The 25,339-nt window shown below is 38.0% G+C and overlaps 2 protein-coding genes across 2 annotated transcripts in view; both read right to left on the bottom strand.

Moving 5' to 3' along the window:
- The window catches only part of LOC113066083 (potassium voltage-gated channel subfamily B member 2), a 99,838-nt gene extending 84,085 nt beyond the window's left edge, over window positions 1-15,753 (bottom strand). The window contains exons 1-2 of the mRNA XM_026237706.1: window positions 15,091-15,753; window positions 13,519-14,217 (exon numbers count right to left, since the gene is read on the bottom strand). Of these exons, the coding sequence (XP_026093491.1) occupies window positions 13,519-14,100 (582 nt within the window). The 5' untranslated portion in view covers window positions 14,101-14,217; window positions 15,091-15,753. The remainder of the gene's footprint in view (window positions 1-13,518; window positions 14,218-15,090) is intronic.
- Window positions 15,754-19,604: 3,851 nt separating this feature from the next.
- LOC113065934 (uncharacterized) lies at window positions 19,605-22,108 on the bottom strand. Its single transcript, XM_026237469.1, has one exon. The coding sequence runs from the start codon at window positions 22,035-22,037 to the stop codon at window positions 21,345-21,347; it is 693 nt and encodes a 230-aa protein (XP_026093254.1). The 5' UTR covers window positions 22,038-22,108; the 3' UTR covers window positions 19,605-21,344.
- Between the last annotated feature and the right edge of the window lie 3,231 nt (window positions 22,109-25,339).

Below are 25,339 nucleotides of genomic sequence, written 5' to 3'. Positions count from 1 at the left end.
CACTATAGAATGAAAAGTTATATTTTGTACTTATAGAATACATGTAAGTTTACTGTGAAATGTCATTTCTTAGAAGAATATTAATTACCTTAAAATTAGGTTACAATTATTTCTACATTTTTTAAACATTTACTGAAAATATCTTAGAATTAATGCTAAAGAAATTATACCTTAAACTAGACAATATGTGCAATTTTAATGTAAATATTGTTAAAAAGTTATAAGCAAATGAATTCCCTTATTATAAAGATTATGAAATTTTAAAGAAAATGCATTTACAATACACATTACTTTTATGACTACTGCTAAAATTATCTATAAAACAAACAGTGACTAAAATTACTATATGTAACAAAATCATCAATTTATTGTCAAGTTGTCAAGCAACCAAATCTGGCATTTTATATATAAATGTAACATTTTCCCTTATTTCAAATCAAATCTGTGGTTTAAAAAAATGCTAAAAATGATTAAATACAATGAGTATCAAAAAATGCTCAGATACACACCTGAGCTCCTCTTTTAATCAGATGTTTCAAGTTTCAAGCAGGCTGCAGAACCTGTTCAAGCATTGTTTTGGTGGCTCAGTATCCAAATTTTATTCCATCATTAAAAACGAGGAAACAAATATATTTTATTAACATATTAAATATATAAATAAATAATATAAAAATAAAAATAAATAAAAATAAATTATAATAAAGTATACTTATAAATAAAGTATAATCAAGAATAAGAGCCCTTTTCCTTTTTGTTTTATGCACGTTATTGCTCTAAATGATGGTGTTTTTATTCCAAGCTGGTTAGTGGAATTGTGCTCTGTCATTAGTTTAAGATAGCAGTCAGACTCACACCCGTGCACCAAACCCTTCCAGATCTCCATGGAAACACTGCAAACACTGGTCTTTCTTCACAGAGAGGGGTGAAAAATTTTGTTAATTATGATTCCTGCATTTGCTAGCCTCTCACTTCCGTATCAGCTGTTTCGTCTATTTTGCTAGCAAGGACGAAACCCCAAAGGATACTGCTGAGATCTAACTTGATGTTTCACCAAGACAATGAATTCATCAATCATCTGAGTGTTTGTGAAGGATGTGGTCACAACACACCTTCTGCCCCCTGACGATGGACACCTGGAGGAACACATACAGCATCACAAGCATGATAGACTATGGCCAAATATAGAAGTGCTACATCAGGTGCCAGTATGACACCGTGTCTTGTCATGCATGAAAGATGACAGGACTTGAAAGATTTCACGTCTTCCCACACCTTGGGAAAAATGCAGTTTCAGGGGGAGTTACAGACTGACATTTGGTCATGATGTCTTAGATCATACAAAAGAAAAAACAGAAGTTTGTCTGACAGGATCTCAATCTACAGAGCATGTTCTGACAGTCTAATTTTGGGATTGACAGTATTGAATCTTGAATTGTCCTGTTTAAGCAACAACAAATGTGGACCAAATAAGAATAATAAAAAGTCAAGCTTTTCTATTTTTACCTGTAAAATTAGCAACAGTAGACACTGAAGAACGTCTTCCAAAATGCCATAAGCCCCATTCAATCAGAATGCGATTTTTTTAAAACATGAAAAGCGGCAATGACAAAAATGCAAGGTCTAGAGACATATTTTTAAAAAGTAGAACTTCTTTGAATCTGAGTGCTGCATCCCCTCTTTTACACCGCAAGCGTGAGTGGCGCGCGAGCAGCGTATATTTTTTTTCGGCGTCCATTTTAATCAATGAGTGCATTCACACCAGGACCAGAAGAAGTGCGTGAGTGTCAAGTAGGAGCGTCGCGTGAACAGCAGTGCAGTGGGGGTTTCGGCGTCCGTTCTATTTTTGCTGTGCTGCTCACGTTCAATTAAAGTGAAAGCACACTTTTGATGGACAACATAAATGTTATTTAACACAAAACGTGCTCAAAATGTACAGAATAAGCATGTCAAGAGTTTTAATAACAATGCTAATGTCTAGTGTTTTAACAATTATGCCAGAAAAGAAAATTAAGTATAGCAAATATGTATTTACCCATTTAAACTTTTTAATTAATCGTTTTGGGTGAAAGTATGGTGTATTGTTATAAAAACAAATGTAGATAGAATTATACCCATTGTTTGAAATGGTTATACTGTCTGCCGAACACGCTTTGCAGCCGCTGCTGTGATGCTGTACTTATATGCTTCCAGTGTAAATAATGAAATAATGAAATAATAAATTATGAAAATGAAAGTGCATTTAACCGCAGCCGCAACTGATCTTCAGGTGCAACAAACACAAAGCGCACGAGAAAGTCTGTCAGTGCACGAGCTTCGTACATCTAATAGTACTGCATTCCAAACGGCATAAATTAAAGCATATCTAAAATAAAACACGGTGGGTGGAAGCACAGATTGTCAAGCGATTTAAAATCTCACGTCAGGTTATTTCGCAATTATTTTTGTTTAATATGACACAACGCGTTTACATCACCCAAAAAGCGGAAGGAGACACAATCGCTGCGTCCGAAATCGCATACTGCAAGGAGTCAGCAGTGTTTTGATTTGAGAACGCGGGCAAATGTAAAGAGAATGTTGTGGCGTGTGTCCATTGCAAGATAGAGCTGGCATACCACAACTAGGGCCCTATGATTGCAGAAAACGCGAAGAGAATCGGGGAATCCAGTCATAAAAACGGATTTTACAGTTTAACAGAAGCACGCGTGATGCTCGCGGTAATTTCAGCGTCTGCTGTCTCACTAAATAAGGACGTGAACACATGAACAACATCTCCAGAACTGCTCTGACAGTCACTTCATGAGCATTTGTTAGATTTGAGTAAAACTATCGTCACATAACATACACAGAACTGTAAAGGTACGTCAACCTGTCAAAATAAAAGTCCTGTATTCATATTGTTCAGCAGAATGTACATAGCCTACTACTAAAAAAAAAATCACACAATTTTTCTTCCATGTTTTATTTTTAATAGTAAATCCCATTTGTTTACCAAAAAGTTAAGTTTGCTTAATATTCAATAATTAAAAGATAAATTAAATTAATGTTTTGTGTGTTTAATGTTTAATGTGCATTTCAGAAAATGCTTTATTTAAAACCCCAACGGAATGGCACTTAAATGCATTTAATTCATCTGTCAACTTTATTGTCATTGTTCACAGTACACGTACAGACAGCGAAACAATGAGTAATAATTAAATTTTCATTTTTGATGTATGCATTGCATTGCATAAAAAAAAAAAAAAAATCTACAAAAAGGAAACTTAGTTGTTCATTTTAAGGGACCCAGGAGTCTAATTTTCTCTTGCATAATTAATATTGCACTTTAATTAAGCAAAAACACACTTTATCCGATTACTCGATTATTCGATGGAATTTTTGGTAGAATACTTGATTGCTAAAATATTCAATAGATACAGCCCTACTCTGTTTATAACCAAAATACAGATGAACATAACCACATTGACACTCGAAAACAGGACTGGCAAGAATATTGACCTAAGAACTTAACCTGTGTGTCTTTTGAAGGTGATGATGTTAAGAGTTGTGGAGTATGTCAGGTCAGAGTTTCACAGCAACAGTGAACATTTTCAAAGGGGCTGTCAAACACAATATCTTTATATATTTTAAAGCACAGTTTTTTTGTAATGCATTGCAGGACTTTTACCAGGGATCGAAGTTCTCCACTGAGGGATTCAGTGAATACAAAACCATGTCTCTTCAGGGCTCAAATAGAGCAACAGCTACTGGACCATCACCTCATTTAGAAGAGCCAGACATCTTCTTTCAGTGCTTCACTGTCTCAAATACTTCAAAACGCAAATCTAGACTTTTTTGTCATCTTTTCCATTAATTAAAAGTTTTCTTCCCTCTTGATGTTACTTTGATCTAAATTTTTTTACAGATGTGAGTTCTACACATATTGCTTAATAAATTATATATTTCTTCAGAGGTTATTTTTGGCAGACAAATCATCAAATTACAGGCAGACTTTCATCAACATTAAACATAAAAGCTGTTCTTTCACCACATTTTTGTCTCTTTGTTGTTTTCAGCCACAGCAGCACATAAAATTAAGCCATGCTATGCAATGCCACAGCATCCAATGAGGATGTTATAACTCCCAGCCAATGTTTCTGATGTTTCCCGCCAGCAAGCTCTCTTGACTGGCCATTAAAACAAAGCACTAAGCGTGAAGCATATTTGTCTTGAGCTTGGTGTGAAAAGTCTTGTTTTTTGCTTTTTACACTTCCATGCTTTTGCAATTACCAGCACCATTGATTTCTGGGTTATGTGTGACATAATTAAAACTGCAAATCAGAAATGCCAAGGATTTCTTTGGTGCAGATCAATGAATGAAGTCAATAGTAAGAGGCAAGTTTTTTGCCCAGTGATATTTCCTCTCTTTCTACAGTTTAAAAACTCCTATAAAAATACAATTTTGCACCTTACATTCACTGCTGTGTCCTTAAATACCTGTCCTGTACAACCCAAATGGGATCACTTCAGATGTCTTAAGCTCCTGAGATAATCTAATCCTCCTGAACCATGTCATTTACACTGATTTGTTTGTCTCAGATGTAAGTGCTCTCTGTTGTGGTTAGCATTATCGCAGTACCATTTTATAATTACCCTGCCATTTCCATCACTTGTTCTTCGACGTATAACTATAGCAATTTTTCTGTGCTGGGATTATTTCACAAAATGAAAAATGGCCACATGGTTGTACAATCTGCCATCCAGGGTTTTTTGGATGCAAATGGTTTGTCCACAAAGTTACTACATTTGTTTAAAATGATTTATGAGTTTTGCTTCAGAATTTAAAGTAATAGTTTGCCCAAAAATAAAAATGTAAAATAAAAATGTAAAATTCAGAATTTACTCACTCCCATATGGGAGTTCCAATCCTATATGGCTTTTTGGTCACACTTTAGTTTTGGGACTAGTTCTCACTAGTAACTAACTAATAATGTATACATTTATAACAGTCTGCAAACGTCTGGGGACTGAGGAGACAAGTTGCTCAAGTTTAGGAATAGGAATGTTGTCCCATTCTTGTCTAATACAGGCTTCTAGTTGCTCAACTGTCTTAGGTCTGCGTTGTTGCATCTTCCTCTTTATGATGCACCAAATGTTTTCTATGGGTGAAAGGTCTGGACTGCAGGCTGGCCATTTCAGTACCCTGATCCTTCTTCTATGCAGCCATGATGTTGTAATTGATTTGTAATTGATGCAGTATGTGGTCTGGCATTGTCATGTTGGAAAATGCAAGCTCTTCCCTGAAAGAGACGACATCTAGATGGGAGCATATGTTGTTCTAGAACTTGGATATACCTTTCAGCACTGAAGGGCCCGAAGATCACAGGCATCCAGTATGGTTTTCCGCCTTGACCCTTACGCAAAGAGATTGTTCCAGATTCTTTGAATCTTTGGATGATATTATGCACTCTAGATGATGATAACTTCAAACTCCTGGCAATTTTTCTCTGAGAAACTCCTTTCTGATGTTGCTCCACTATTTTCTGGCGCAGCATTGGGGGAACTGGTGATCCTCTGCCCATCTTGACTTCCGAAAGACACTGCCACTCTGAGAGGCTCTTTTTATACCCAATCATGTTGTCAATTGACCTAATAAGTTGCAAACTGGTCCTCCAGCTGTTCCTTATATGTACATTTAACTTTTTCGGCCTCTTATTGTTACCTGTCCCAACTTTTTTGGAATGTGTAGCTCTCATGAAATCCAAAATGAGCCCATATTTGGCATGACATTTCAAAATGTCTCACTTTCAACATTTGATATGTTATCTATATTCTATTGTGAATAAAATATAAGTTAATGAGATTTGTAAATTATTTAATTACTTTTTTACTCACAATTTCCACTTTCGGAATCGGGTTTGTACTTATAAACAGCCAGTATGCTAGTAATATCCATGCTAATAAGCAGTATGGAGAATTGCTCCCTAAAAAAGTTTTACCAGCTTTTTTTCTTCTATGGACCACAAGACAATAAATTTTGAAGAATGTTTATGATGCTGCACTTTTTATACAATGGAAATTGATGGGGATTAGAGCTTTCAATCTCCAAAATGGATAAAAAATAAAAAAACACCATTAAAGCATCATAATAGTGGTCTATTCGACTTGTGCACTATATTTTAAGTCTTGAAGACATATTATATATATGTGATGAAAGCAGGCCAAAGTTTAAGTCTTGTTCACTAAAATGAACACGATCATCATTCACTTCCACTGAATGAAAAAGGGCAGCTTGGACATTGCGCTAACGATTTTATTTTGTGTTCTACAGATCAAAAAACATCACAGGGGTTTCAAATATCAAGAGGATGAGTAAATAATTACAAAATAAAGGTTTTATGAGTATAATAAATGAAACATAGATATGTGAGAACCACATAAATTGGATTACTGAACAGTATAACCATAAGTTAAATGTTAATGTAAATGCTCAACTATTCAAAGGCATTATGGGGAGCTTTTTATGGTCAAATTTTAAACAAAGGGCAAAGTCTGGAACATTACATTCAATCGTGATGCTCTGCAATCAGTACAAAGCCAGAGGAACCGTTGTTACCTATAATCCAAAGAGTTCTTATCTGATTATGAATTCATAAAGAGGATTTAGGATGTGGCATCTAAATGTTAGCCTGTGCTGATTAGGTATCTCTGAAAAGTATTATGTAACTACACTAGTGCAGTTTAGAAAAGGGTGCCCTGGCTCTATAAGTTACAGTTGGACCAGAGGGGTCCTCTAATTTTAAGGACAGCATGGTGTTGAAAGTTGGTTTGGCGTCATGATAATGCAACATTAAAACTTTGAACATCTGATTGGAAGTAAACAGCCGCAAAGCACACAAGCTAAGTAGCAAATGATACTGGAAGGGTGTATTTATAAAAGCAATGACAAAAACTACTGTACAACTACCAACTTCAAATATCAAAGCTTTCACAAAGCAGGAAGAACTAAAAAAGGCTTTTTTTAGAACAAAACACAATTTGCATGGATGAAAGGTGAGTAATAATCGCTAGATCCACCAGCTGGTTCTTTCCACCACTGATAATAGTGAAGTCCCATATCGACTGCTTAATTCTTCATATCGACTTCATAATTCTGTTTGAAACGTAGGTATAAATACAATGCGAGAATTGCTTTAGCCGAACATGTAAAGACAACACTTCTAGCATGAATACTCAGTAAGTTTATTAACTCAAGTTTGAGTAAGCTCTACAATTCTGCAACAGTCACTTTAACCTGCAGGTCACAGCTGTTACTCTGCAATATCAAAGATACACTGGCACTGCGGTGTACGTGAGCCATATGAGACTATAAATAAATCACATATTATGAACCAACCAAATACTGAGTGAGCTTTAGGTCCTCACTATGCTTTTCTATTTATTTTGAAGAATCAAGGCAGTTTTGGGCCTTATTATGCCATGGGATTTCATTACTATTCATATTATCAAGTGATGAAGTGTGTGATGTAGTTCTAGCCAATTTTTAATAAATAAACACTGACACAGCATCAATGTTGGAATCTAAAAAAAGACATCAGATAAATCCTTTGGTAATGTGCATAGAATAAAGATGCACAAGATATTAGTACAATATCGGTTATCTGCTTATTGGTATTGACTAATTAATGGATATTTAATTGTTCCTTCCTTTTTGAGTTTTTACATGAGGATTACCTTTGCTGTCATCTAATGCCTACTCAAAGCTAATCTATAAAAATACTAATAATTGAGTAACACTAAAAAGGTAATCTTTAATCTTTAACTCTCAAATCTCAAATGTAAATTTTTATACTGTACAGTATAACGTTGTGATGTCTAAATTGCAACATTTAAAATAACTGATTTCAGTTTTGTATTTTCGATTCATTTAGACAAAGTATAGAATTTGAACATCCGCCATTTATCGATTAACAGTCATGAAAAAAATGATCGGTTTAAGAATATTGGCCAGAATTTTAATTTCTCCCTATTGCAGAATATAGATTTAAATTATATAATTAATTATTAGTTATAAATTCTATTATAAATGATTATTAATTATATTAGTTAAATTTGTTCAATGCATTTTAAACTCCATTTAATATTTCAGATGGATAAATGTAAAAAAATAAATAAAATAAAAATACCTATAAATAGCAATGAAATCACAGGAATATGGCACTGGAGATATAATGAATATAGGGCACTGAAAATACCTGAATAATAAATAAACACATAAAATAAGACATGCAGTAAATCCCTCAAAAGATAATTATATGGCAAGCAAAATTATTCAGTGACACACTTACTAAGAGCACCTGAAGCAATGCATCTGGTATGCTGCCTTCCGTCTCTTAGCATGCTGTATTTACAGCTACTTTGTTTATTTACAACTCTGATTATAATAAAATTTTGTTTCTACCCAACATTACCCAGTGTGGTTTAGTTCTTGAAGGAAAATTCTGCAGATGTGGACCAACATATGGTTAATGTAAGATGCATGACCCTACTGTATATAACGCCACACAAGCACTCCACTGCTGTACACAAAAAAAACATTTCCGTCATCTCCGCCTTGATTTATTAATGCAGTCTAGTATCAACTGAATTCTATATTTAATCTTCAAATGAGAGATTCTACATGAAGATGAATGACTTTCATCTGGATTAATGCATCTTGTTTTGTTTTTACCAGTCCTTCTCGGTTTGTCCTGTGAAAGACTTCCTATATCTTTCGTCCTTTGGTACAATCCCCTTGGTGAGTGAAAATGTTATACCCTCACCTAAGGCTACTGTTGCATTAGCTGGCTGCCTATTTTTAGGTGTATAACGTCAAGGTGCAACTCTCCCAAATGATACTCTCTCCTCTTTGAATGTTACCTCTGTAAGTCAGGACCACAACATTACATCAAGCTTTATGTGTGTGTGTGTAAATGTGAATCTGTGACTGTATGTGAACTGGCCATTACATTTATTATACACAAACCAATGTTTGAAAATAACTGATTCAGGAGGTGGTGCACACAGGGATTTCACTTAGATTACCACGGTTTTTCTCTCTCTCAATCCAGTCTGTCAATTTCTCTTAACACACTTGACTCATGCAACTCTACCTTTAATCTAACCCCCTAAAAAACTGTGTACATCCTATCAGTTGTCCATTTTTAACCTGTGTTCAAAGCGAAGGAAGCATGGTAAATGATTGCTGGGTGCTGTAATGTTTGGACACATTAGTGGAGATTCCTCTGAGGAGATGTAATGAGATCTCTGTATGTGTGCGTGCAGTGTCTCAGCGGTGGGAGGGCGATTCGAGCATGTAATGGTCTTTTACTGACCAGAAAAAGATCGGATCATTTTCTAAGAGCATTTTTATTCTTTTTTCCACTCTTTCCTCTCACTCTGTAAATGTTCCGCAGCTTAAAGCTGAACTGTCTAACAGTGCAACAGTGCCCATCCACTGTTTCAGCAAGGGCTTCTCGATTATGGCAAAAATGATAATCACGATTATTTTGGTCAATGATGTAATCACGATTATTTAACACGATTATGCAATCAAACGAACAAAATGTCCTCAAAATGTTTGAAAATAATTAAACTGTCTGTAATAAAAAAATAAATAAAAATAAATGGACAAGTACAGTAGAATAAAAAGATACAAATGAAACAAATTGTGCTTTAATGTTTATTTTATGCAAGTCTCAAGCACTTTACTGACTACTACAGAAATGAATAATCAAATTTAAAATAAAACAGCATAGTCTTCACTGAACGAATGAAACTTTTTTGTTTCTTATTAAAGCTACGAAAGTCCTTCACTCATGAGCAGTGTGTGATCTTTAATTTGTCTTTTGTTGTTTAATTAATATTAAGCACACAGTCGCAGCAGGGAAACAGCCCGCCGCATGGATCCAATTTACCGTTACACACGGTTTTTCATTCTCAACTCTTTACATTAATTTATAACAAGACTGACAAAGGTCTACACGAATAATCACTAAGCGCCACATTTTGACACATTTTTGCATGTATTTGAGCGTTTAGGTGCGCACCTTGAGCTAAAAGATGATGTTACATGTCCGTGTTCTGTTCCGCAAGTTCTCTTTCGCGGTTTTTAAAACATCAATAAATATACTTCTTAAATCAAGCATGTACCATTTTGCAAAAGTAACGTTACATGAATTTACTGATATGCACGTGAAATTGGGCTTTTATGGAGGAACTAAAGTGCATAACTGGAAAAGGGGGGCGTGGAGGGATGGGGTGAATCATTGGAGGCTAAAAGCGATACTGTTTATCGATTAATTGCACAGCCCTAGTTTCAGCAATATATATATAAAAAGTGAAAAAAAAAAATGAAATGAACGTTCATTCAAGGCAAAAAAAGTCAAATAAGTCTGTGTACTTGAAGCCTTTAGTTAAATTCAAAACTACTATTCCATTAAACATTGCAAATGGCAATAAAATAAAAAAAATGATTGAGAAATATTAAACTTGTTGATTGAGTACATACTGTAGAAACCGTATGTATTAATTAAGTTTATTGCAAAATATGCATATATATGCAAATATTTAAGTAGTTTTAGAGTATAGGGAGACTGACTGATTGAGTGGACACTGAAGTGTTTTTCTGTCATGATTTGCTTGGCATGATCCTCTGACTGGCGTAAAAAAAATGTTCATAGTATTATTTAAAAAATAAACAGAAATGATGCAGGCTGGTGGCTTCAACAAAGGCATACAGTATATCATTGATGAAAACCTCAGCTTACAGCAGCTCTGTCATTAAAGGTTTAGAAGAAACTGACATAAAATTACAAACCATACATAAAAAATAAATAAATAACTACATACAACTGGGAAGCAAATAAAGTTTTAGTGTTGCAAAACGAACTAAAGTGAAATAAAAATGTTCACAAATTAATTAAAATGTAGTTATCTTAAATGTTTTATACATAGTATAGTATAAAACTTCAATGCATTAAACATGAAAATACCACCTGATAACAATAACAATAAACTGAGAAATGTTATCTTTTTCTAATTATACCGGTTAGCCCATTAACTTTGGTAGCCCTAAAATACTCAAACTTAACTACAAAATACATCAAATTAAAACGAACACATGTAAATTACACTGAATAGACAAAATGACCAAAATAAAATACATTTAATTTAATTATTTAAATTTCCCCCATGTTTGCACAATCATTCTGTTTGGTGACTCAAAAAGGACACACTCCAGCTTTGAATCGGTTTCTCCGCACCATGCACATATTTTGATATTAGGGATTTCCTGTGAATATAAAGAGGCTTCTCTCATTCAAACTGCATGAGGCTCTAAGGCAAAGATCTATGAGCAAGATGTTGTTAATACATTTGGGAACACACGTGCGCACACCAAACACGCCAAGCACGTCATTTTCTCTCTTTGTGCCTTTGCATGCTGTTTAGAAAGCCATAACAGTGCACTGACAAACACAAATGACTCCCACTTACTTGCCTGTGAGGTAAAATCAAGGCATTACCACAGTGTTCCCAGACCACAGTAAGTGTCAGAGCTCTTATTATCCACACCCAGTGCAGGAAACAACCGATGCCTTCTATATTACCACAATCTTCCTGCTCTTTCCATCATAAGCCTGTGTCATAAATTAAGCGGGTGGAGGCAGGCTGAAATTGAATCAGCCATGATTCCCATATAGGTGGAGGAAATGTCCAACAAAACGGATGACACTGCACTTGTGGTAATAACAACACGCACTGCAAGACGTCCAAAGCGGTTATGCAAACAAATGTATATTTTCATTATGTCTCACATCCATGTATATTTGTCATACTTTAAGATGATGTTTTTATGATACGCTATTGCAGATGTGAAATATAATCCTTATTTGAGCTGGATACTCCTCATAAATGATCAGTGATTGAATTTCATCTGCATTCCCCAGCCAATGGATGAATTAGAGCTGTACACCTATTGATACAGGGACACATCAGAAGCTACATGGGACATACAACCATGAGCTCTCTCTGCATTGTGAGCAAGTACAATGAATGATCAAATTAATGTAATTGGATAGATCTAGCATTGTGTGAGATGAAAGCAATATGGCCTTCTTAAATATACAACAATGGCATTAAAAAAACTCAGCAAGCACTAATTCCCTTGCATTCTATGCATGTTTATATTCATAAGTTTTAATGTGACACACATGGCCCCTCTGACTCAACAAGAAGAGCTGCTCTTGCACACATTGCATATGACAGCAACTGCCAACTTGTGCCAACTGTCTGCGATCCGTAACAGCAAAACAAGCTCTTCAGCCACAGACCAAAACCTTTTCCGCATCAAATCGTATCGCTTTTTGGCATCCACTGTACATTACACTTACAAAAATGTTCTTTCCCTGAAACTGAAATTAGAATTACACCCAATTTTCTAAACAACATGTTTAGGCCGCAGTTTTCCATAATATGATCATTTTAGATCTTTCTGTTAAAACTGGAACAAAATAATAATAATATCCAGACACAAACACTCTGTTCCAAAACCAAGTGAGACCATTTTAGTGAGACACTGTAGATGCATGATTTTAATCAGAAGCATTGTGGTTAGCTTTCTTGAAGAAGGCAATCCCAAAATGCACTACACTGAATATCCAATGTCTAAGATTGCATACAGAATATTTGACGACATGAAATATTTTCTTTGTGTGTTTGCTATGTTTTTTTTAAGTCTAATAAAGGAGCTTAGTAAGGTGCAATCACATTAGCGAATTTTCAGTGAAATTTCATAGGTAAAAAACTCCATTGTTGATAATAATTTGTATGATGATATATAAAACAAAGCTCACACATTAGTAACTTTTTTTAAACTAAGCAGTTTTTTGTTGGTCAGTACAGCTTATCCCTATTGAAATAAATGTTTTTTCCGAGGTGAAAAATTTGTTGAGCAATGGTAAATGTGACCTCACCATTATTGTGCGTTTAGCTTAGCAGCATGCTAACGTAAAAGATTCTAATGTTAAAATAGTCTTTTGTTTGGGACCTGCTTATGAAATTCCAATCACTAATGACATTCCATTCTCAGAAGGTAGCTGTCTTAGTCGTGAACTAAATAGTTACTAGGTTTCGGAACAGAAAAATTGAAGGCTGTATTCAGAATATTGTACTGTTAGCTTAGCAACAAGCTAACATCAAAATCCATAGTTAAATCTCCTATGCAATACAGCCAATTTAGACTGTTCCAAATCGATCATTATGAGATTTTCTAACAGTTAGAATGCTGTCTTAGAAGAGATGAACCTCTAGTTCACTAGGTTTTGGAACAGAGATACTCTGAAACCACCAAAGGTACTGATCAAACAGAACACACACTGAGGTTTAACGGAACCTCACTATTAATAAGTAAGTGCTTGTGTTGTTACATGAAAATTATTATTGCCGAAGTGCCAAAAGCCCCTTGAGTCCCAGACTGTCACGTTGTGAACCATGGCATCTTACCTTAGCAGCAACTGAGGAACCTGGCTTCTCCAAAAGATCCCAAAGTTTCTTCCTCTTGTCTGGGCAGCAGGTGTTATCAAATTCCCCCTCTCCTTCCCTCTCTCTAAGAGTCTCTGCCTCTCTCCTCAGCTCCTCGTTCATCTGCTCTTTCTTCTGATGGTAGCGAGCCTGGCAGCACGATTCCAGGTAGATTTCATCGACGCCCCAGTAATCAAGCTCTTGCCCAAAAGACAAAGCGCACATTTCCTCCATCATGTGAAGCTTTCCAGTTCTGTAAAAATTCAAGATGGACGTGAACGCTCCAGGGTGTCTGTCAAAGAAGTACTCATTCTCATTCAGGCAGTAGTCATCGCAAACCTCAATTAAAGACTCGTGGGTGTTACAGTCTCTGAGTTTGCCTAATCTTGTTCTGGGAAGCCGGTCCAAGGTGCGCCATAAGACCTCATGGTTGAGGCCCCCGACGTTGAGACGGACCCTTCTGGACCGGGCCTTGGTCCGGATGATCTCAATAGGCTCAGGTGGAATTGAAGTCTCAGATCTGCCTCCAGGTTTCGGAACCCCAAGTCCGGTCTTCTCTGCCATTGTGTGCAAGGAGATGGACGGCTCTTAACAGGAAGAGGTTTAAAGATGAAAATCAACCAGAAAATAACTGGAAAAAGATGACTATGTTGGGTCCTCCTTAGACGGGTCCCTCCATGGCTGTGAAGAAAGACAGACACCTGTTGTTTCCACCTTGAAATATATATTTTTCTATGAAGTGGAAAATATTTCAGCTCATTATAAGGCTATTTAGGAAAAGTCCCTCCTGATCTGTAAGTGTTTTGCAAAGTACATCTGGAAGCACAACTAAATGCTAGCATTAGATCCAATTTACATATCCCCAGCCAAGCGTGCCTTGTATGAAAAGAAAAAACTAAAGCTCTGGTATGCTTTACCAAATTCTAAGCTAAGAGAATACTGGCACATCTTATTTAAACTAAATAGAATTAGTAATTAACACAAGAAATATATTGTTGCCATATCCAGTATTCATATTTTAACATCTATTTTATTTAATGCACAAATTTAACTATTTTAATCACATGTTCTAAGATTAAAAGTACTAAAACTGTAATATTTAAGTTTTTATTATTATTATTTTACCAACTTTAAAAAATACAGAAAACTGCAAAGATGCAACAGTTCTGTTGTTCTCTAACATTCTCTTTCTCTCCAGTAATCATCCACAGACAATAAACTATCTTCTTTTCTTTTAGAAGTCAATATACCTAAGCAATAACGTAATATAAATCCCCCTAAAATATCTAAGTTTACAACTTGTATGTCCATCTGGACCACAGTGTTTTTCACATTAAGAGCTTTCAAAAGCGTCAACGTCTATTAAAACCGTTATATGCGTTGCAATGACCCGCGACTGCATTCAACTTTGTAGCCTTGCTATTAAAAAAAATGAACCTGCTCTGAAAAACTGAATCTCCTTTCACTTCATCCCAGCTGCTGCACTCAAACAAGTGAAGTCCAGGCATCACGACTTGCCATAACAATCTGTATGCAACAAACTATATTTCTTACCTTCCTGAAGTAAACCACCGTTTGCATATACAAACCGCTGTGTGCGCAAACGGGAGAAAAGACGCCTGCGGGTTTCCTTTAAGATTCCTAGCTCTCAGCGGAGGCTTCAGTTGTGACCGGACATGTGTTCCACATTTTGCTCAACACGAGAAGGGTGAAGAGATCGCACAGAACACCGGGAAATCTCTGTGTCTAAAAGAGCTCCCCTTTTCTCGCTAAGAGCGCTGCCTCCATCGATGGCTTGATACGGTGAGTTGGGATGTCTGCAGATGTCGGACGCGTAAAAGCGGAGGGCGCGCGCGCACTGTGCATGGAGCTGCAGAGTGACACTGAGCGCGCGTGTGTGTCTGTACTGTATGTATGTGTGTGCGCGTGTGGACGGAATGGTTCCTCTGAAGCACGAGCTGCATCACAGCCTAGAGGTGAAACCTAATTGGATTGGTCTGTACATCAGCAAGGGCAGCATGAGATCAACTTCAGCAGGAACTCTCTCTCTCTCTCTCTCTCAAGAGTTTAGTGGTCCAGCACAAGCATACAAGGTGAGATATCCGTTTTGCCACGTTTAGGCTTAAAATAGCCTGAACACATAACCTTACAGTGTTATTGTGGTTATTATCAAAGTTTATGTTCCATACATTTATGAATATATAGGCATAGAATAAAAATAATACATTTATATTGACCACCTGTAAAATGTATATCCCTTGCCAGAGTGAAAATGATCTTACATAATTATATTAAATACAGTTATAAAAGTAAATAAAAAAGTATATTAAAATAAATAAATATTGACCAAACTGTATCAACACTGTGGACTCTATGAGCTGATTTCTAGTTATTGTTTTTTTTTTTTTACTTTAAAAATACAAATTTTAACAATATTTTACTCTAAAAGTATAAATATCGCCTTAAATGTAATAATAATAATAATAATAATATCCTTTACTTCTAAAAGCATATAATATAAAGTTATAATATGTTTGACTTCAAACTTTTATTTCTAAAAAAAAAAAATTCTAATATTTTACAGTAAAATGACATTTTGAAATATAATATATCATTGTACTGTTTAAGACGACTTATTTTATTGTATTCTATGTGTGCATTAAAATAATAATAATACCATTCATATACATATATATATATATATATATATATATATATATATATATATATATATATATATATATATATATATATATATATATATATATATATAATTTTCTCAAGTTTTAACTCTAACCCTTACAGTGGTAGCAGTGGGTCCTTGTTTTTATTACATTCACTTTGGGGAGCCATGTGTGAGGCACAAAGTGTGATTTCAAATGTATAACAATATGTGAGGATATGTAGTCACAGCAATTATTAGATATGAAGCAGCTGGACTGAGTTTCAGGCGGTGTTGAATGACCTGCCTGGGTCTGTGCTATTAAAGTTCCCCCATAACAGTAATTAAGCCTCTAAAACTGCATCTGCTTTGTCTTTCAAACAGGGCCAAGTGAAAAAAAAGAAAGATGAAAGGATGCAATAGTTTGGAGACCATCCATTCATACGCATGAGGTGTCACAGGACTACAGGAGACACAATGGTTGAGGAACAAATGGTGCGTGCTATAAATATTCTATGAGTATCAAAGGGACTGTAGTTTGATTTAAATAGACATTATACTGCGGCTCACTGGCGCTGGTCCGTGAATGATACTTGAAAGGAAATAAAGGGTGACATTTACATACAGTATATATTTATTTTCAGATGTTTGACTAGTACGGCCAAAACAATTAACAAATAAAAAACACAAGTCATAAATCAAAGATGTCACACTGTGTTACACCAAATGGTGTGTTTCAGTAGGTCAGATAAATGCCTTCACACAAATGTTATAACATATATATTTGTAATTATATGTGTTTATATTTCCAATAATTTATTTATAGTATATTTTATGTTTATTTATAAAAATAAAGAAAAATTCTCATCAGTCAAAAAATAAAATAAAAACTGCATTTTTGTGAAGCCAAATAGTGTGTGATTGATGTTCTACCCTAAAATGATTGGTGATCAATACATCTGCATTGATTTTTCTGACTCCTGTGCATAGTCTTCTATGAGCCATAATGTGAGGGTGAAGGACAAGGTGGAAAAAATAGATGAAACAGTGACAAAGCAATAGGCACAATTTAATAAGGTGTTGTAATCTACTACCACTGGAGTTCATTACTGAAATGTGCTAGTCAGCCACCTGTCAGTGCACCCTAACAAGTTAACATCTTGCTGCTATGCCTGTTCCCCTTAACCACAGAATGGGACCAGCTCACACAGGTTTCTTTATATATCAAAATATTCCTATTCCTTTATATATTTGTATATTTCACGTAGAACTAAGTAAACTGCTATAATTATACATTTATAACAATCATTTATTTATAGTATAATTACTAGAATATTCTAGCATATTATGATTAATTTACTTTTTATAAATTGAATGCAATGCTTTTATTAAAATTTGTAATTATTTATTTATATTAGAATTTATTTTATAAAATAAATAGACAATGTAATCAGAATTGTTTGAAATATTGCTTATAACATGTACACCGTGAAACAATCAAAAAAAAAAAAAAAAAAAAATTATGCTACTTGAAGTTTGACATGCTGAAAATGAAAATCACATTACTTTCCGTGTATCCTTAACATTGCGAATGAAAATAAAATAAAATAAAATAAAAAAATCCAGTATGTTCACAACTTATACAAGCTAATTTATTATTACTCATGCATAAAAATGACATGGTACATGCATAGTACTGAGATAACAATAACAGTTTAACATAAATATTTAACAAAAGAGAGTCGTCCAAAATTTCAGAAGTGGATATGTTGGCTGATTTGTCCCACAATGTTCAACAGAGTTCTAGAATGTACTAGAATATCATATATATATATATATATATATATATATATATATATATATATATAGTGTATATATATATATATTGCCATGGTGACATGGGTATAACTTGTGTTAATAAGGCAGGCTGATTTTCTGTTGTCTATGGGCACACTGGACTCTTTTGAAATGATGATTAAATGATACTGAGCTTCTGCATCTTTAATTACAAACTTTCTGCCAACATTGTGTCAAAGCACTCTGCGTTACCAAGACTACAAAACATTTTGGGAATGTAATGCATGTTTAATACTCAGTATCATGTGGGCATGTGTGTGTAGGCAGTTGCCATAGAAACACCAATCCTAGCATCATGCACAAGTAACATTTTGGCACAGCAAAAGGGTTATGCCTCAGAGCTAGAATTGCATGATGCTATCAATATATCTGATTGATTTTGTACAAAAGCAAACATGAGGGCCCGTAAATACGTATGTATGAGCGCTCTCAGTTTATGCCTATAAGAAAATGTAAGCATATGCATGTGTCATGTGTGCATGCCAGGGTTGGTATGTGCATGCTTGTGTGTTTGTAGGTGGGTGTTTGTAGTGGGTTTTAAGAAATATTTTCTGCTTAACAGGTAGTTGTTCACACCAATACCCAGTTGTTACATCCCATTTGCTGTAAAATCCCCTCCAAATATACACAGTACTGGATACTCCGTTTCTATGAAACAAAAATAAACGGCATAACATATACACAGAAATGCTAATGGTTCCATATAGACATTGTTGAAGCATTGCAGTGCTGCTAGCTTGGGAGCTTGGGCAAGACAATTGATGTTAGCAAGCTTCTGTGTTTATTTATTCTGTGTGTATGTGCTTGGCATTAAGTTATCAGAGAGCCAAGTGTTAGCGGGGGGAGGAGGATGGCTATAATGTAAGTGAACGTCTGCAGGAAGGAGAGGCAGGAGGGATCGCTCAGTTAAATTACAATAATAAGTGCCCAATCGATGCAGGACCCCTTGGTATAAATAGAAGCAGCAGCTCTGGGTTGGATTGCGTTTTGTGTGTGACCATAAAATAGGAGGGCTAATATGGGGTCAGTGATGTACACATGATAGAACCTGTGAGAACATGCATTTATTCTTAGTGACTTCACACAAAAATCGATGCCCTATTGTAAACTACATTGAATGGCTGAGGTAGGAAATACCGCCACTGTTTTTTGGTGTCAACCGAACAGCCTTCTGTCAGGCGACATTATAAATTAAGTGAGAGACCTGGAGTGATGTACTTTTCAATTCAATGATTAATGGATTTCTGAAGCACAAGGCGAAGGAAATGCATTAATGAAGCAGCCGTTGAACTAGCAGCCATGGTCAGGCCAGGAGGAGGGAAGAGATGGTTGATGTCAACAGGAAAAAAGCAATGGCACCCATCCATTTGTTTGCTGGTGTATTTTTAGGCCCTGAAGCAACACTCAAGAAAGCCACCATGCTGGAAATCTCAGTTCTGGGTAACCAAAATGAAACACTTGACAAATTTGAACACGTTTTTCCATTGCATATTTACAGAGCACTATCATCGTTTTATTTTTATTTTTTTTCCTTTTCATTTTGGTACACTTGTTACAGATCACTCGGGAGGCTGAGGAGTAACATACAGATGGGTTTATTAATAGACACAAGCAGAGGAGCAGGTAGTGTTGGGTAGAGTGATGAATGGATCCGTGAGAGTAGGGTGAAGACGTCAGAGGAGGGAGGTGAACAGTATCCCCCTCCCCACGGCCCACTCCTGAGGGCCGAGGACCCCGACGACGTGGTGGACGTCCTCTTCCCCTGGGAGCTGGTCGGTCAGGATGATTGGAGTGGAAGGTGTCAAGTAAGTTAGGATCCAGGATATCGTTGCGTGGGACCCAGGAACGTTCCTCTGGACTGTATACTTCCCAGTCCATTAGATATTCCAGTTGCCACCACGCCGCCGGGAGTCCAGGATGTCACTACCTGCATAGGCTGTGCCGTCGTCTAGGAGGAGTGGAGGGTGGGCTTTGGTATCGACAGGTTCTGTGGAGGGAGAGACAGAAGGATGGTGAGATTTAAGAAGAGACACATGGAATGTGGGGTGAATCCGGTACTCAGGGGGTAACTGGAGTTTGTAAGTGACCGGATTGATCTGCTGGAGGATGGTGAATGGGCCAATGAATCTGGGACTTAGCTTGCGACAGGGCAGGCGCAGATTGATGTCCCGGGTGGACAGCCAGACCTTCCGACCGGGTTGGTACATTGGGGCCTCAGATCGGCTGTCGTTCTGCATCTGCGTAAGGCCCCCTGGAGTTGGTGGTGTGCCGCGTCACAGACCCTCTCGCTCTCCCGTACCAGTAGTCGATGACGTAGACATCCGAGGGTTCACCTGACCGGGGGAATAGAGGAGGTTGGTAGCCAAGTATGCACTGGAATGGAGTGAGTCTGGTGGTATGTTGACGAAGGGAGTTTTGTGTGTACTCGGCCCACCCAAGGAACTGGTTCCAGGAGTTCTGGTGGCCGTGACAGAAGGTACGGAGGAAGCGTCCAATCTCCTGGACCTTCCTCTCCGTCTGCCCGTTCAACTGGGGATGGTATCCGGAGGACAGGCTGATGGCCACACCTAGGAGTGAGTGGAAAGCCTTCCATACCCGGGAGATTAACTGGGGGCCTCAGTCCGAGATGATATCCTCTGGGATGCCGAAGTACCTGAAGACATGATTAAATAACAGTTCGGCCGTTTCCATGGCCGTGGGCAGAACCTTCAGAGGAAGAAAACAACAGGATTTAGAAAATCTATCCACTATGACAAGAATGCAGCTATTGTTATCTGAAGGAGGAAGATTGGTTATGAAATCCACCCCTAGGTGTGACCACGGGCAATTGGGAATGGGCAGAGGATGGAGCTTGCCTGATGGAAGATGGCGAGGGCTTTTGGATATGGTGCAGCTTGTGCATCCATTCACGTACCTCCTGACATCCGAGGCCATGTTGGGCCACATCAGCAACGAGAGGGTTTCATTGACCCCCGGGTGACCAGTGCCAAGAGATGTTTGAGCGGAGTGAATGAGTAGAGTGCGCCTTGTCCTGGGAATATATTGAAGTCCCGGTGGGCAACCCGGCGGAGTGTTGGTAGTAGGATTTGTAGGAGGAAGGTTCTCAGCGGACCAGGTAATAGGAGAGACGATGACTCTTTCTGGGAGAATGGTTTCTGGATCTTCGGAATTCTCTTCGGGGGCATAACACCTGGACAGGGCATCAGCCTTTACGTTTTTCACCCCTGGGCGGTATGAGATGGTAAAGTGGAAGCGGGTGAAGAATACACCCAGTGTGCTTGTCTCGGATTTAATCTTTTGGCCACTCGAAGATACTACAAGTTCTTATTATCTGTGAGGACCAGAAAGGGGTGTTTGGGTCCCTCCAACCAAAGCCTCCATTCTTCCAAGGCCAGCTTGATGGCCAACAATTCCCGGTTGCCGATATCATAGTTGACCTCTGCCGGGTTGAGTTTCCGGGAGAAGAAGGTGCATGGGTGGAGGCAACTGGGATCCCCTGCTGCTGAAAATGGACCGCTCCCACTCCGGTGGTACTGAAGTTTTGTATAAACCGTCCATAGAAGTTGGCAAAGCAAAGGAACCGCTGTAACTCCTTGATGGTGGTTGGAGTGGGCCAATCTCTAATGGCATTTACCTTCCCCTCGTCCATCCGGATGCCACTGCTGCTGATGTTGTATCCAAGGAACTGCACTGAGGGCTGATGGAAAGAGCACTTTTCAGCCTTGAGATAAAGTTGGAAAGCCCTCAGGCATTGCAGGTCCAACTTGGTGAACATAGTGGCACCACGGAGATGTTCCAAGGCAGCTGGGACGAGGGGAAGTGGGTACCGGAACTTCACTGTTAGATTGTTGAGAGCCTGATAATCAATGCATGGTCTTAGACCTCCATCCTTTTTCTCCACAAAGAAGAAACTCGAAGCAGCAGAGGATGTAGATGTACGAATATAACCCTGGGCCAGCACCTCCTTGATGTATTCCTCCATGGCCTTCTCCTCTGTAATGGATAGGGGGTATATCCTTCCTTTAGGCCAGGGGTGGGGAACGTTGATCCTGGAGGGCCTGTGTCCCTGCAGAGTTTAGCTCCAACCCTGAAAAAGAAAAACCTACCTGTATCCTGAAGACCTTGATTAGCTTGTTCAGGTGTGTTTAATTAGGGTTGGAGCTAAACTCTGCAGGGACACAGGCCCTCCAGGATCAACGTTCCCCACCCCTGCTGTAGGCACTGGTTCACCCAGCAGCAGATCGATGGCACAGTCCCACGGCCGGTGTGGAGGCAGCTTGGAGGCCCGTTTGGGGCAGAAGACATCACTGAAGGGGGCGTAGCTGGTAGGGATGGCGATGGATTGGTTTCCCACTGGGCTTTCTATTGAAGTGGAACAGACCACTTCAGACAGACCGGAAGAGGTTCAGGGGAAGATGTGGCTGGAACTGGACAACCTGAGATGCAGCTCTTGAAACAGGTGTTGCTCCACTTCAGGACTTTGCCTGTCTTCCAGGAGATTACGGGGTTGTGCTGCCCTAACCACGGGCGCCCTAGAATTATGTCAGCGGTGGATTCTTCCAGAACCAGCAGATGGATTTCCTCATGATGGAGTAGTCCGGTTTGGAGGGAAATGGGACCCACACTATGACGCACGCATCTCCTGCTTAATGGCTTGCCGGTGATAGTGTGGACTTGGTAGGCTGACGGTGTTGCCGTGGTAGCGAGCTTGAGCTGACGGCAGAGGGCGCCGGAGATGAAGTTGCCGGCTGACCCAGAATCGAGGAGGGCGGAAACTGGAAGAGATATGTCAGCGGCAGTAAGTGTCACAACAGTGGTGAGTGATTTCATGTGGTATCTTGAAGGGACAACGGCACTCACCATGGGACAAGGAGGATGGACTAGAACCAGAGTAGGGCGCCAGCCGGGCCATGGGTAAGCAAGTGCTGGCATCGTTGACGGAAGTGCTCGCTGGTGTTGGGGATGCAGGTATAGCTGTGAGTGTTCTTTGGAGTTCATCAACCAGATCTTGAAAGGGGTCCGTGAGGCTCATGCTTGTGCCTAGCGGTGTCGGTCCAGTCTTCTGTTAAAGATCACTCAAGAGGCTGAGGAGTAACAGACAGATGGGTTTTTTAATAGACACAAGCAGACGAGCAGGTAGTGTTGGGTTGAGTGATGAATGGATCCGTGAGAGTAGGGTGAAGACGTCAGATGAGGGAGGTGAACCACACACAAGCACACTGGGGATCTGGATCTTCGGAGAGAGGTAAGTAGAGGAAGCGTTAGTCCTTAGAAATAGCATACAGGTAAGACCTTGTCGAGAACGAGACCAGACATTGATTGAGTGCATGTGTGTGGTATTTATGGTGCCGAGGTGATTGGGTGATGATGTGGATCAGGTGGATGTGCTCAGTATACAGGTGAGGGCGTGCGTTGTGATTGAGTGGAAGTGGAACCTGGTGTGTTTGTAACAGCACTAAGACGAGAAAAAGTCACCCTATGAGGTTCTAGAATTATTATGGTAAAGGATAATATTTTCTAAAATATATTTTATTTTATCTAGTAATTTTTTTTTCAACAAAACGTGGACAATAGAAAGTCTAGACTCTTAAGACTTTTTTTTCTTAAAAATCATATAAATGTTTAATTTCCACCACATTATCATTTCCACCACTTCTCAAATAATATATTTAATATTTTATTTCTTACAAAAGGTCCAACAATAGACATTCTAGACATTCTTTATTTTGTTTTCTAAAAAGTAATAAAAACCATTTAATTTCCACCACTGTGTCATTTCCAGCACGTATCAAATTTACTGTATCTCATTTCAATTTATTTTCCAACAAAAATCCAATGAAAGGCTTTCTAGATGAAAAAAGTAATAAAATTTCCCGACACAATGTCATTTCCGCAACACTGACATATCCTTCTGAAATTATACACAATGTGTTATATCATTATGTGATGACTCTCATAGTCAATTTTTTTGGGAATAATTGTATTTTTACAACTTTTCTGTTAAAATTATTAAGTTAAAATTATAATATATTTATATGTCCTATTATATATTTATATTTTTTAATTACAGGTTGATGGAAATAAAAAAAAGCAAAAATTCAGTCATATTTACCTTGATTTCTCTTTACCTTTATTTATTTATATAGTGCTTTAAACAAAATACATTGCGTCAAAGCACTGAACAACATTCATTTGGAAAACAGTGTCTCAATAATGCAAAATGATAGTTAAAGGCAGTTCATCATTGAATTCAGTTATGTCATCTCTGTTCAGTTGAAATAGTGTCTGTTTTTATTTGCAATCAAGTCAATGATATCGCTGTAGATGAAGTGACCACAACTAAGCAAGCCAGAGGCGACAGCGGCAAGGAACCGAAACTCCATCGGTGACAGAATGGAGAAAAAAACCTTGGGAGAAACCAGGCTCAGTTGGGGGGTCAGTTCTCCTCTGACCAGACGAAAACCAGTAGTTCAATTACAGACTGCAGCAAAGTCAGATTGTGCAGAAGAATCATCTGTTTCCTGTGGTCTTCTCCTGGTGCTCCTCTGAGACAAGGTCTTTACAGGGGATCTGTATCTGGGGCTCTAGTTGTCCTGGTCTCCGCTGTCTTTCAGGGCAGTAGAGGTCCTTTCTAGGTGCTGATCCACCATCTGGTCTGGATACGTACTGGATCCGGGTGACTGCAGTGACCCTCTGATCTGGACACAGACTGGATCTCGTGGCCACGGTGACCTCGGAACAAGAGAGAAACAGACAAATATTAGCGTAGATGCCATTCTTCTAATGATGTAGAAAGTACAGTGTTATGTGAAGTGTTTCCGGTTCCGGTTTACCTAATTAATGCAGCCTAAAAATCCTTTAACGGATTTGGATATTAAAAGCATATTAGTATGTTATGTGTATGCCAGGTTAAAGAGATGGGTCTTTAATCTAGATTTAAACTGCAAGAGTGTGTCTGCCTCCCGAACAATGTTAGGTAGGTTATTCCAGAGTTTAGGCGCCAAATAGGAAAAGGATCTGCCGCCCGCAGTTGATTTTGATATTCTAGGTATTATCAAATTGCCTGAGTTTTGAGAACGTAGCGGACGTAGAGGAGTATAATGTAAAAGAAGCTCATTCAAATACTGAGGTGCTAAACCATTCAGGGCTTTATAAGTAATAAGCAATATTTTAAAATCTATACGATGTTTGATAGGGAGCCAGTGCAGTGTGGACAGGACCGGGCTAATATGGTCATACTTCCTGGTTCTAGTAAGAACTCTTGCTGCTGCATTTTGGACTAGC

Source organism: Carassius auratus, chromosome 49 (assembly GCF_003368295.1).
Source record: "Carassius auratus strain Wakin chromosome 49, ASM336829v1, whole genome shotgun sequence".
Classification (NCBI taxonomy): domain Eukaryota; kingdom Metazoa; phylum Chordata; class Actinopteri; order Cypriniformes; family Cyprinidae; genus Carassius; species Carassius auratus.
Note: the sequence above shows the minus strand (reverse complement) of the source record. Positions and strands in the feature narration are given on the sequence as shown.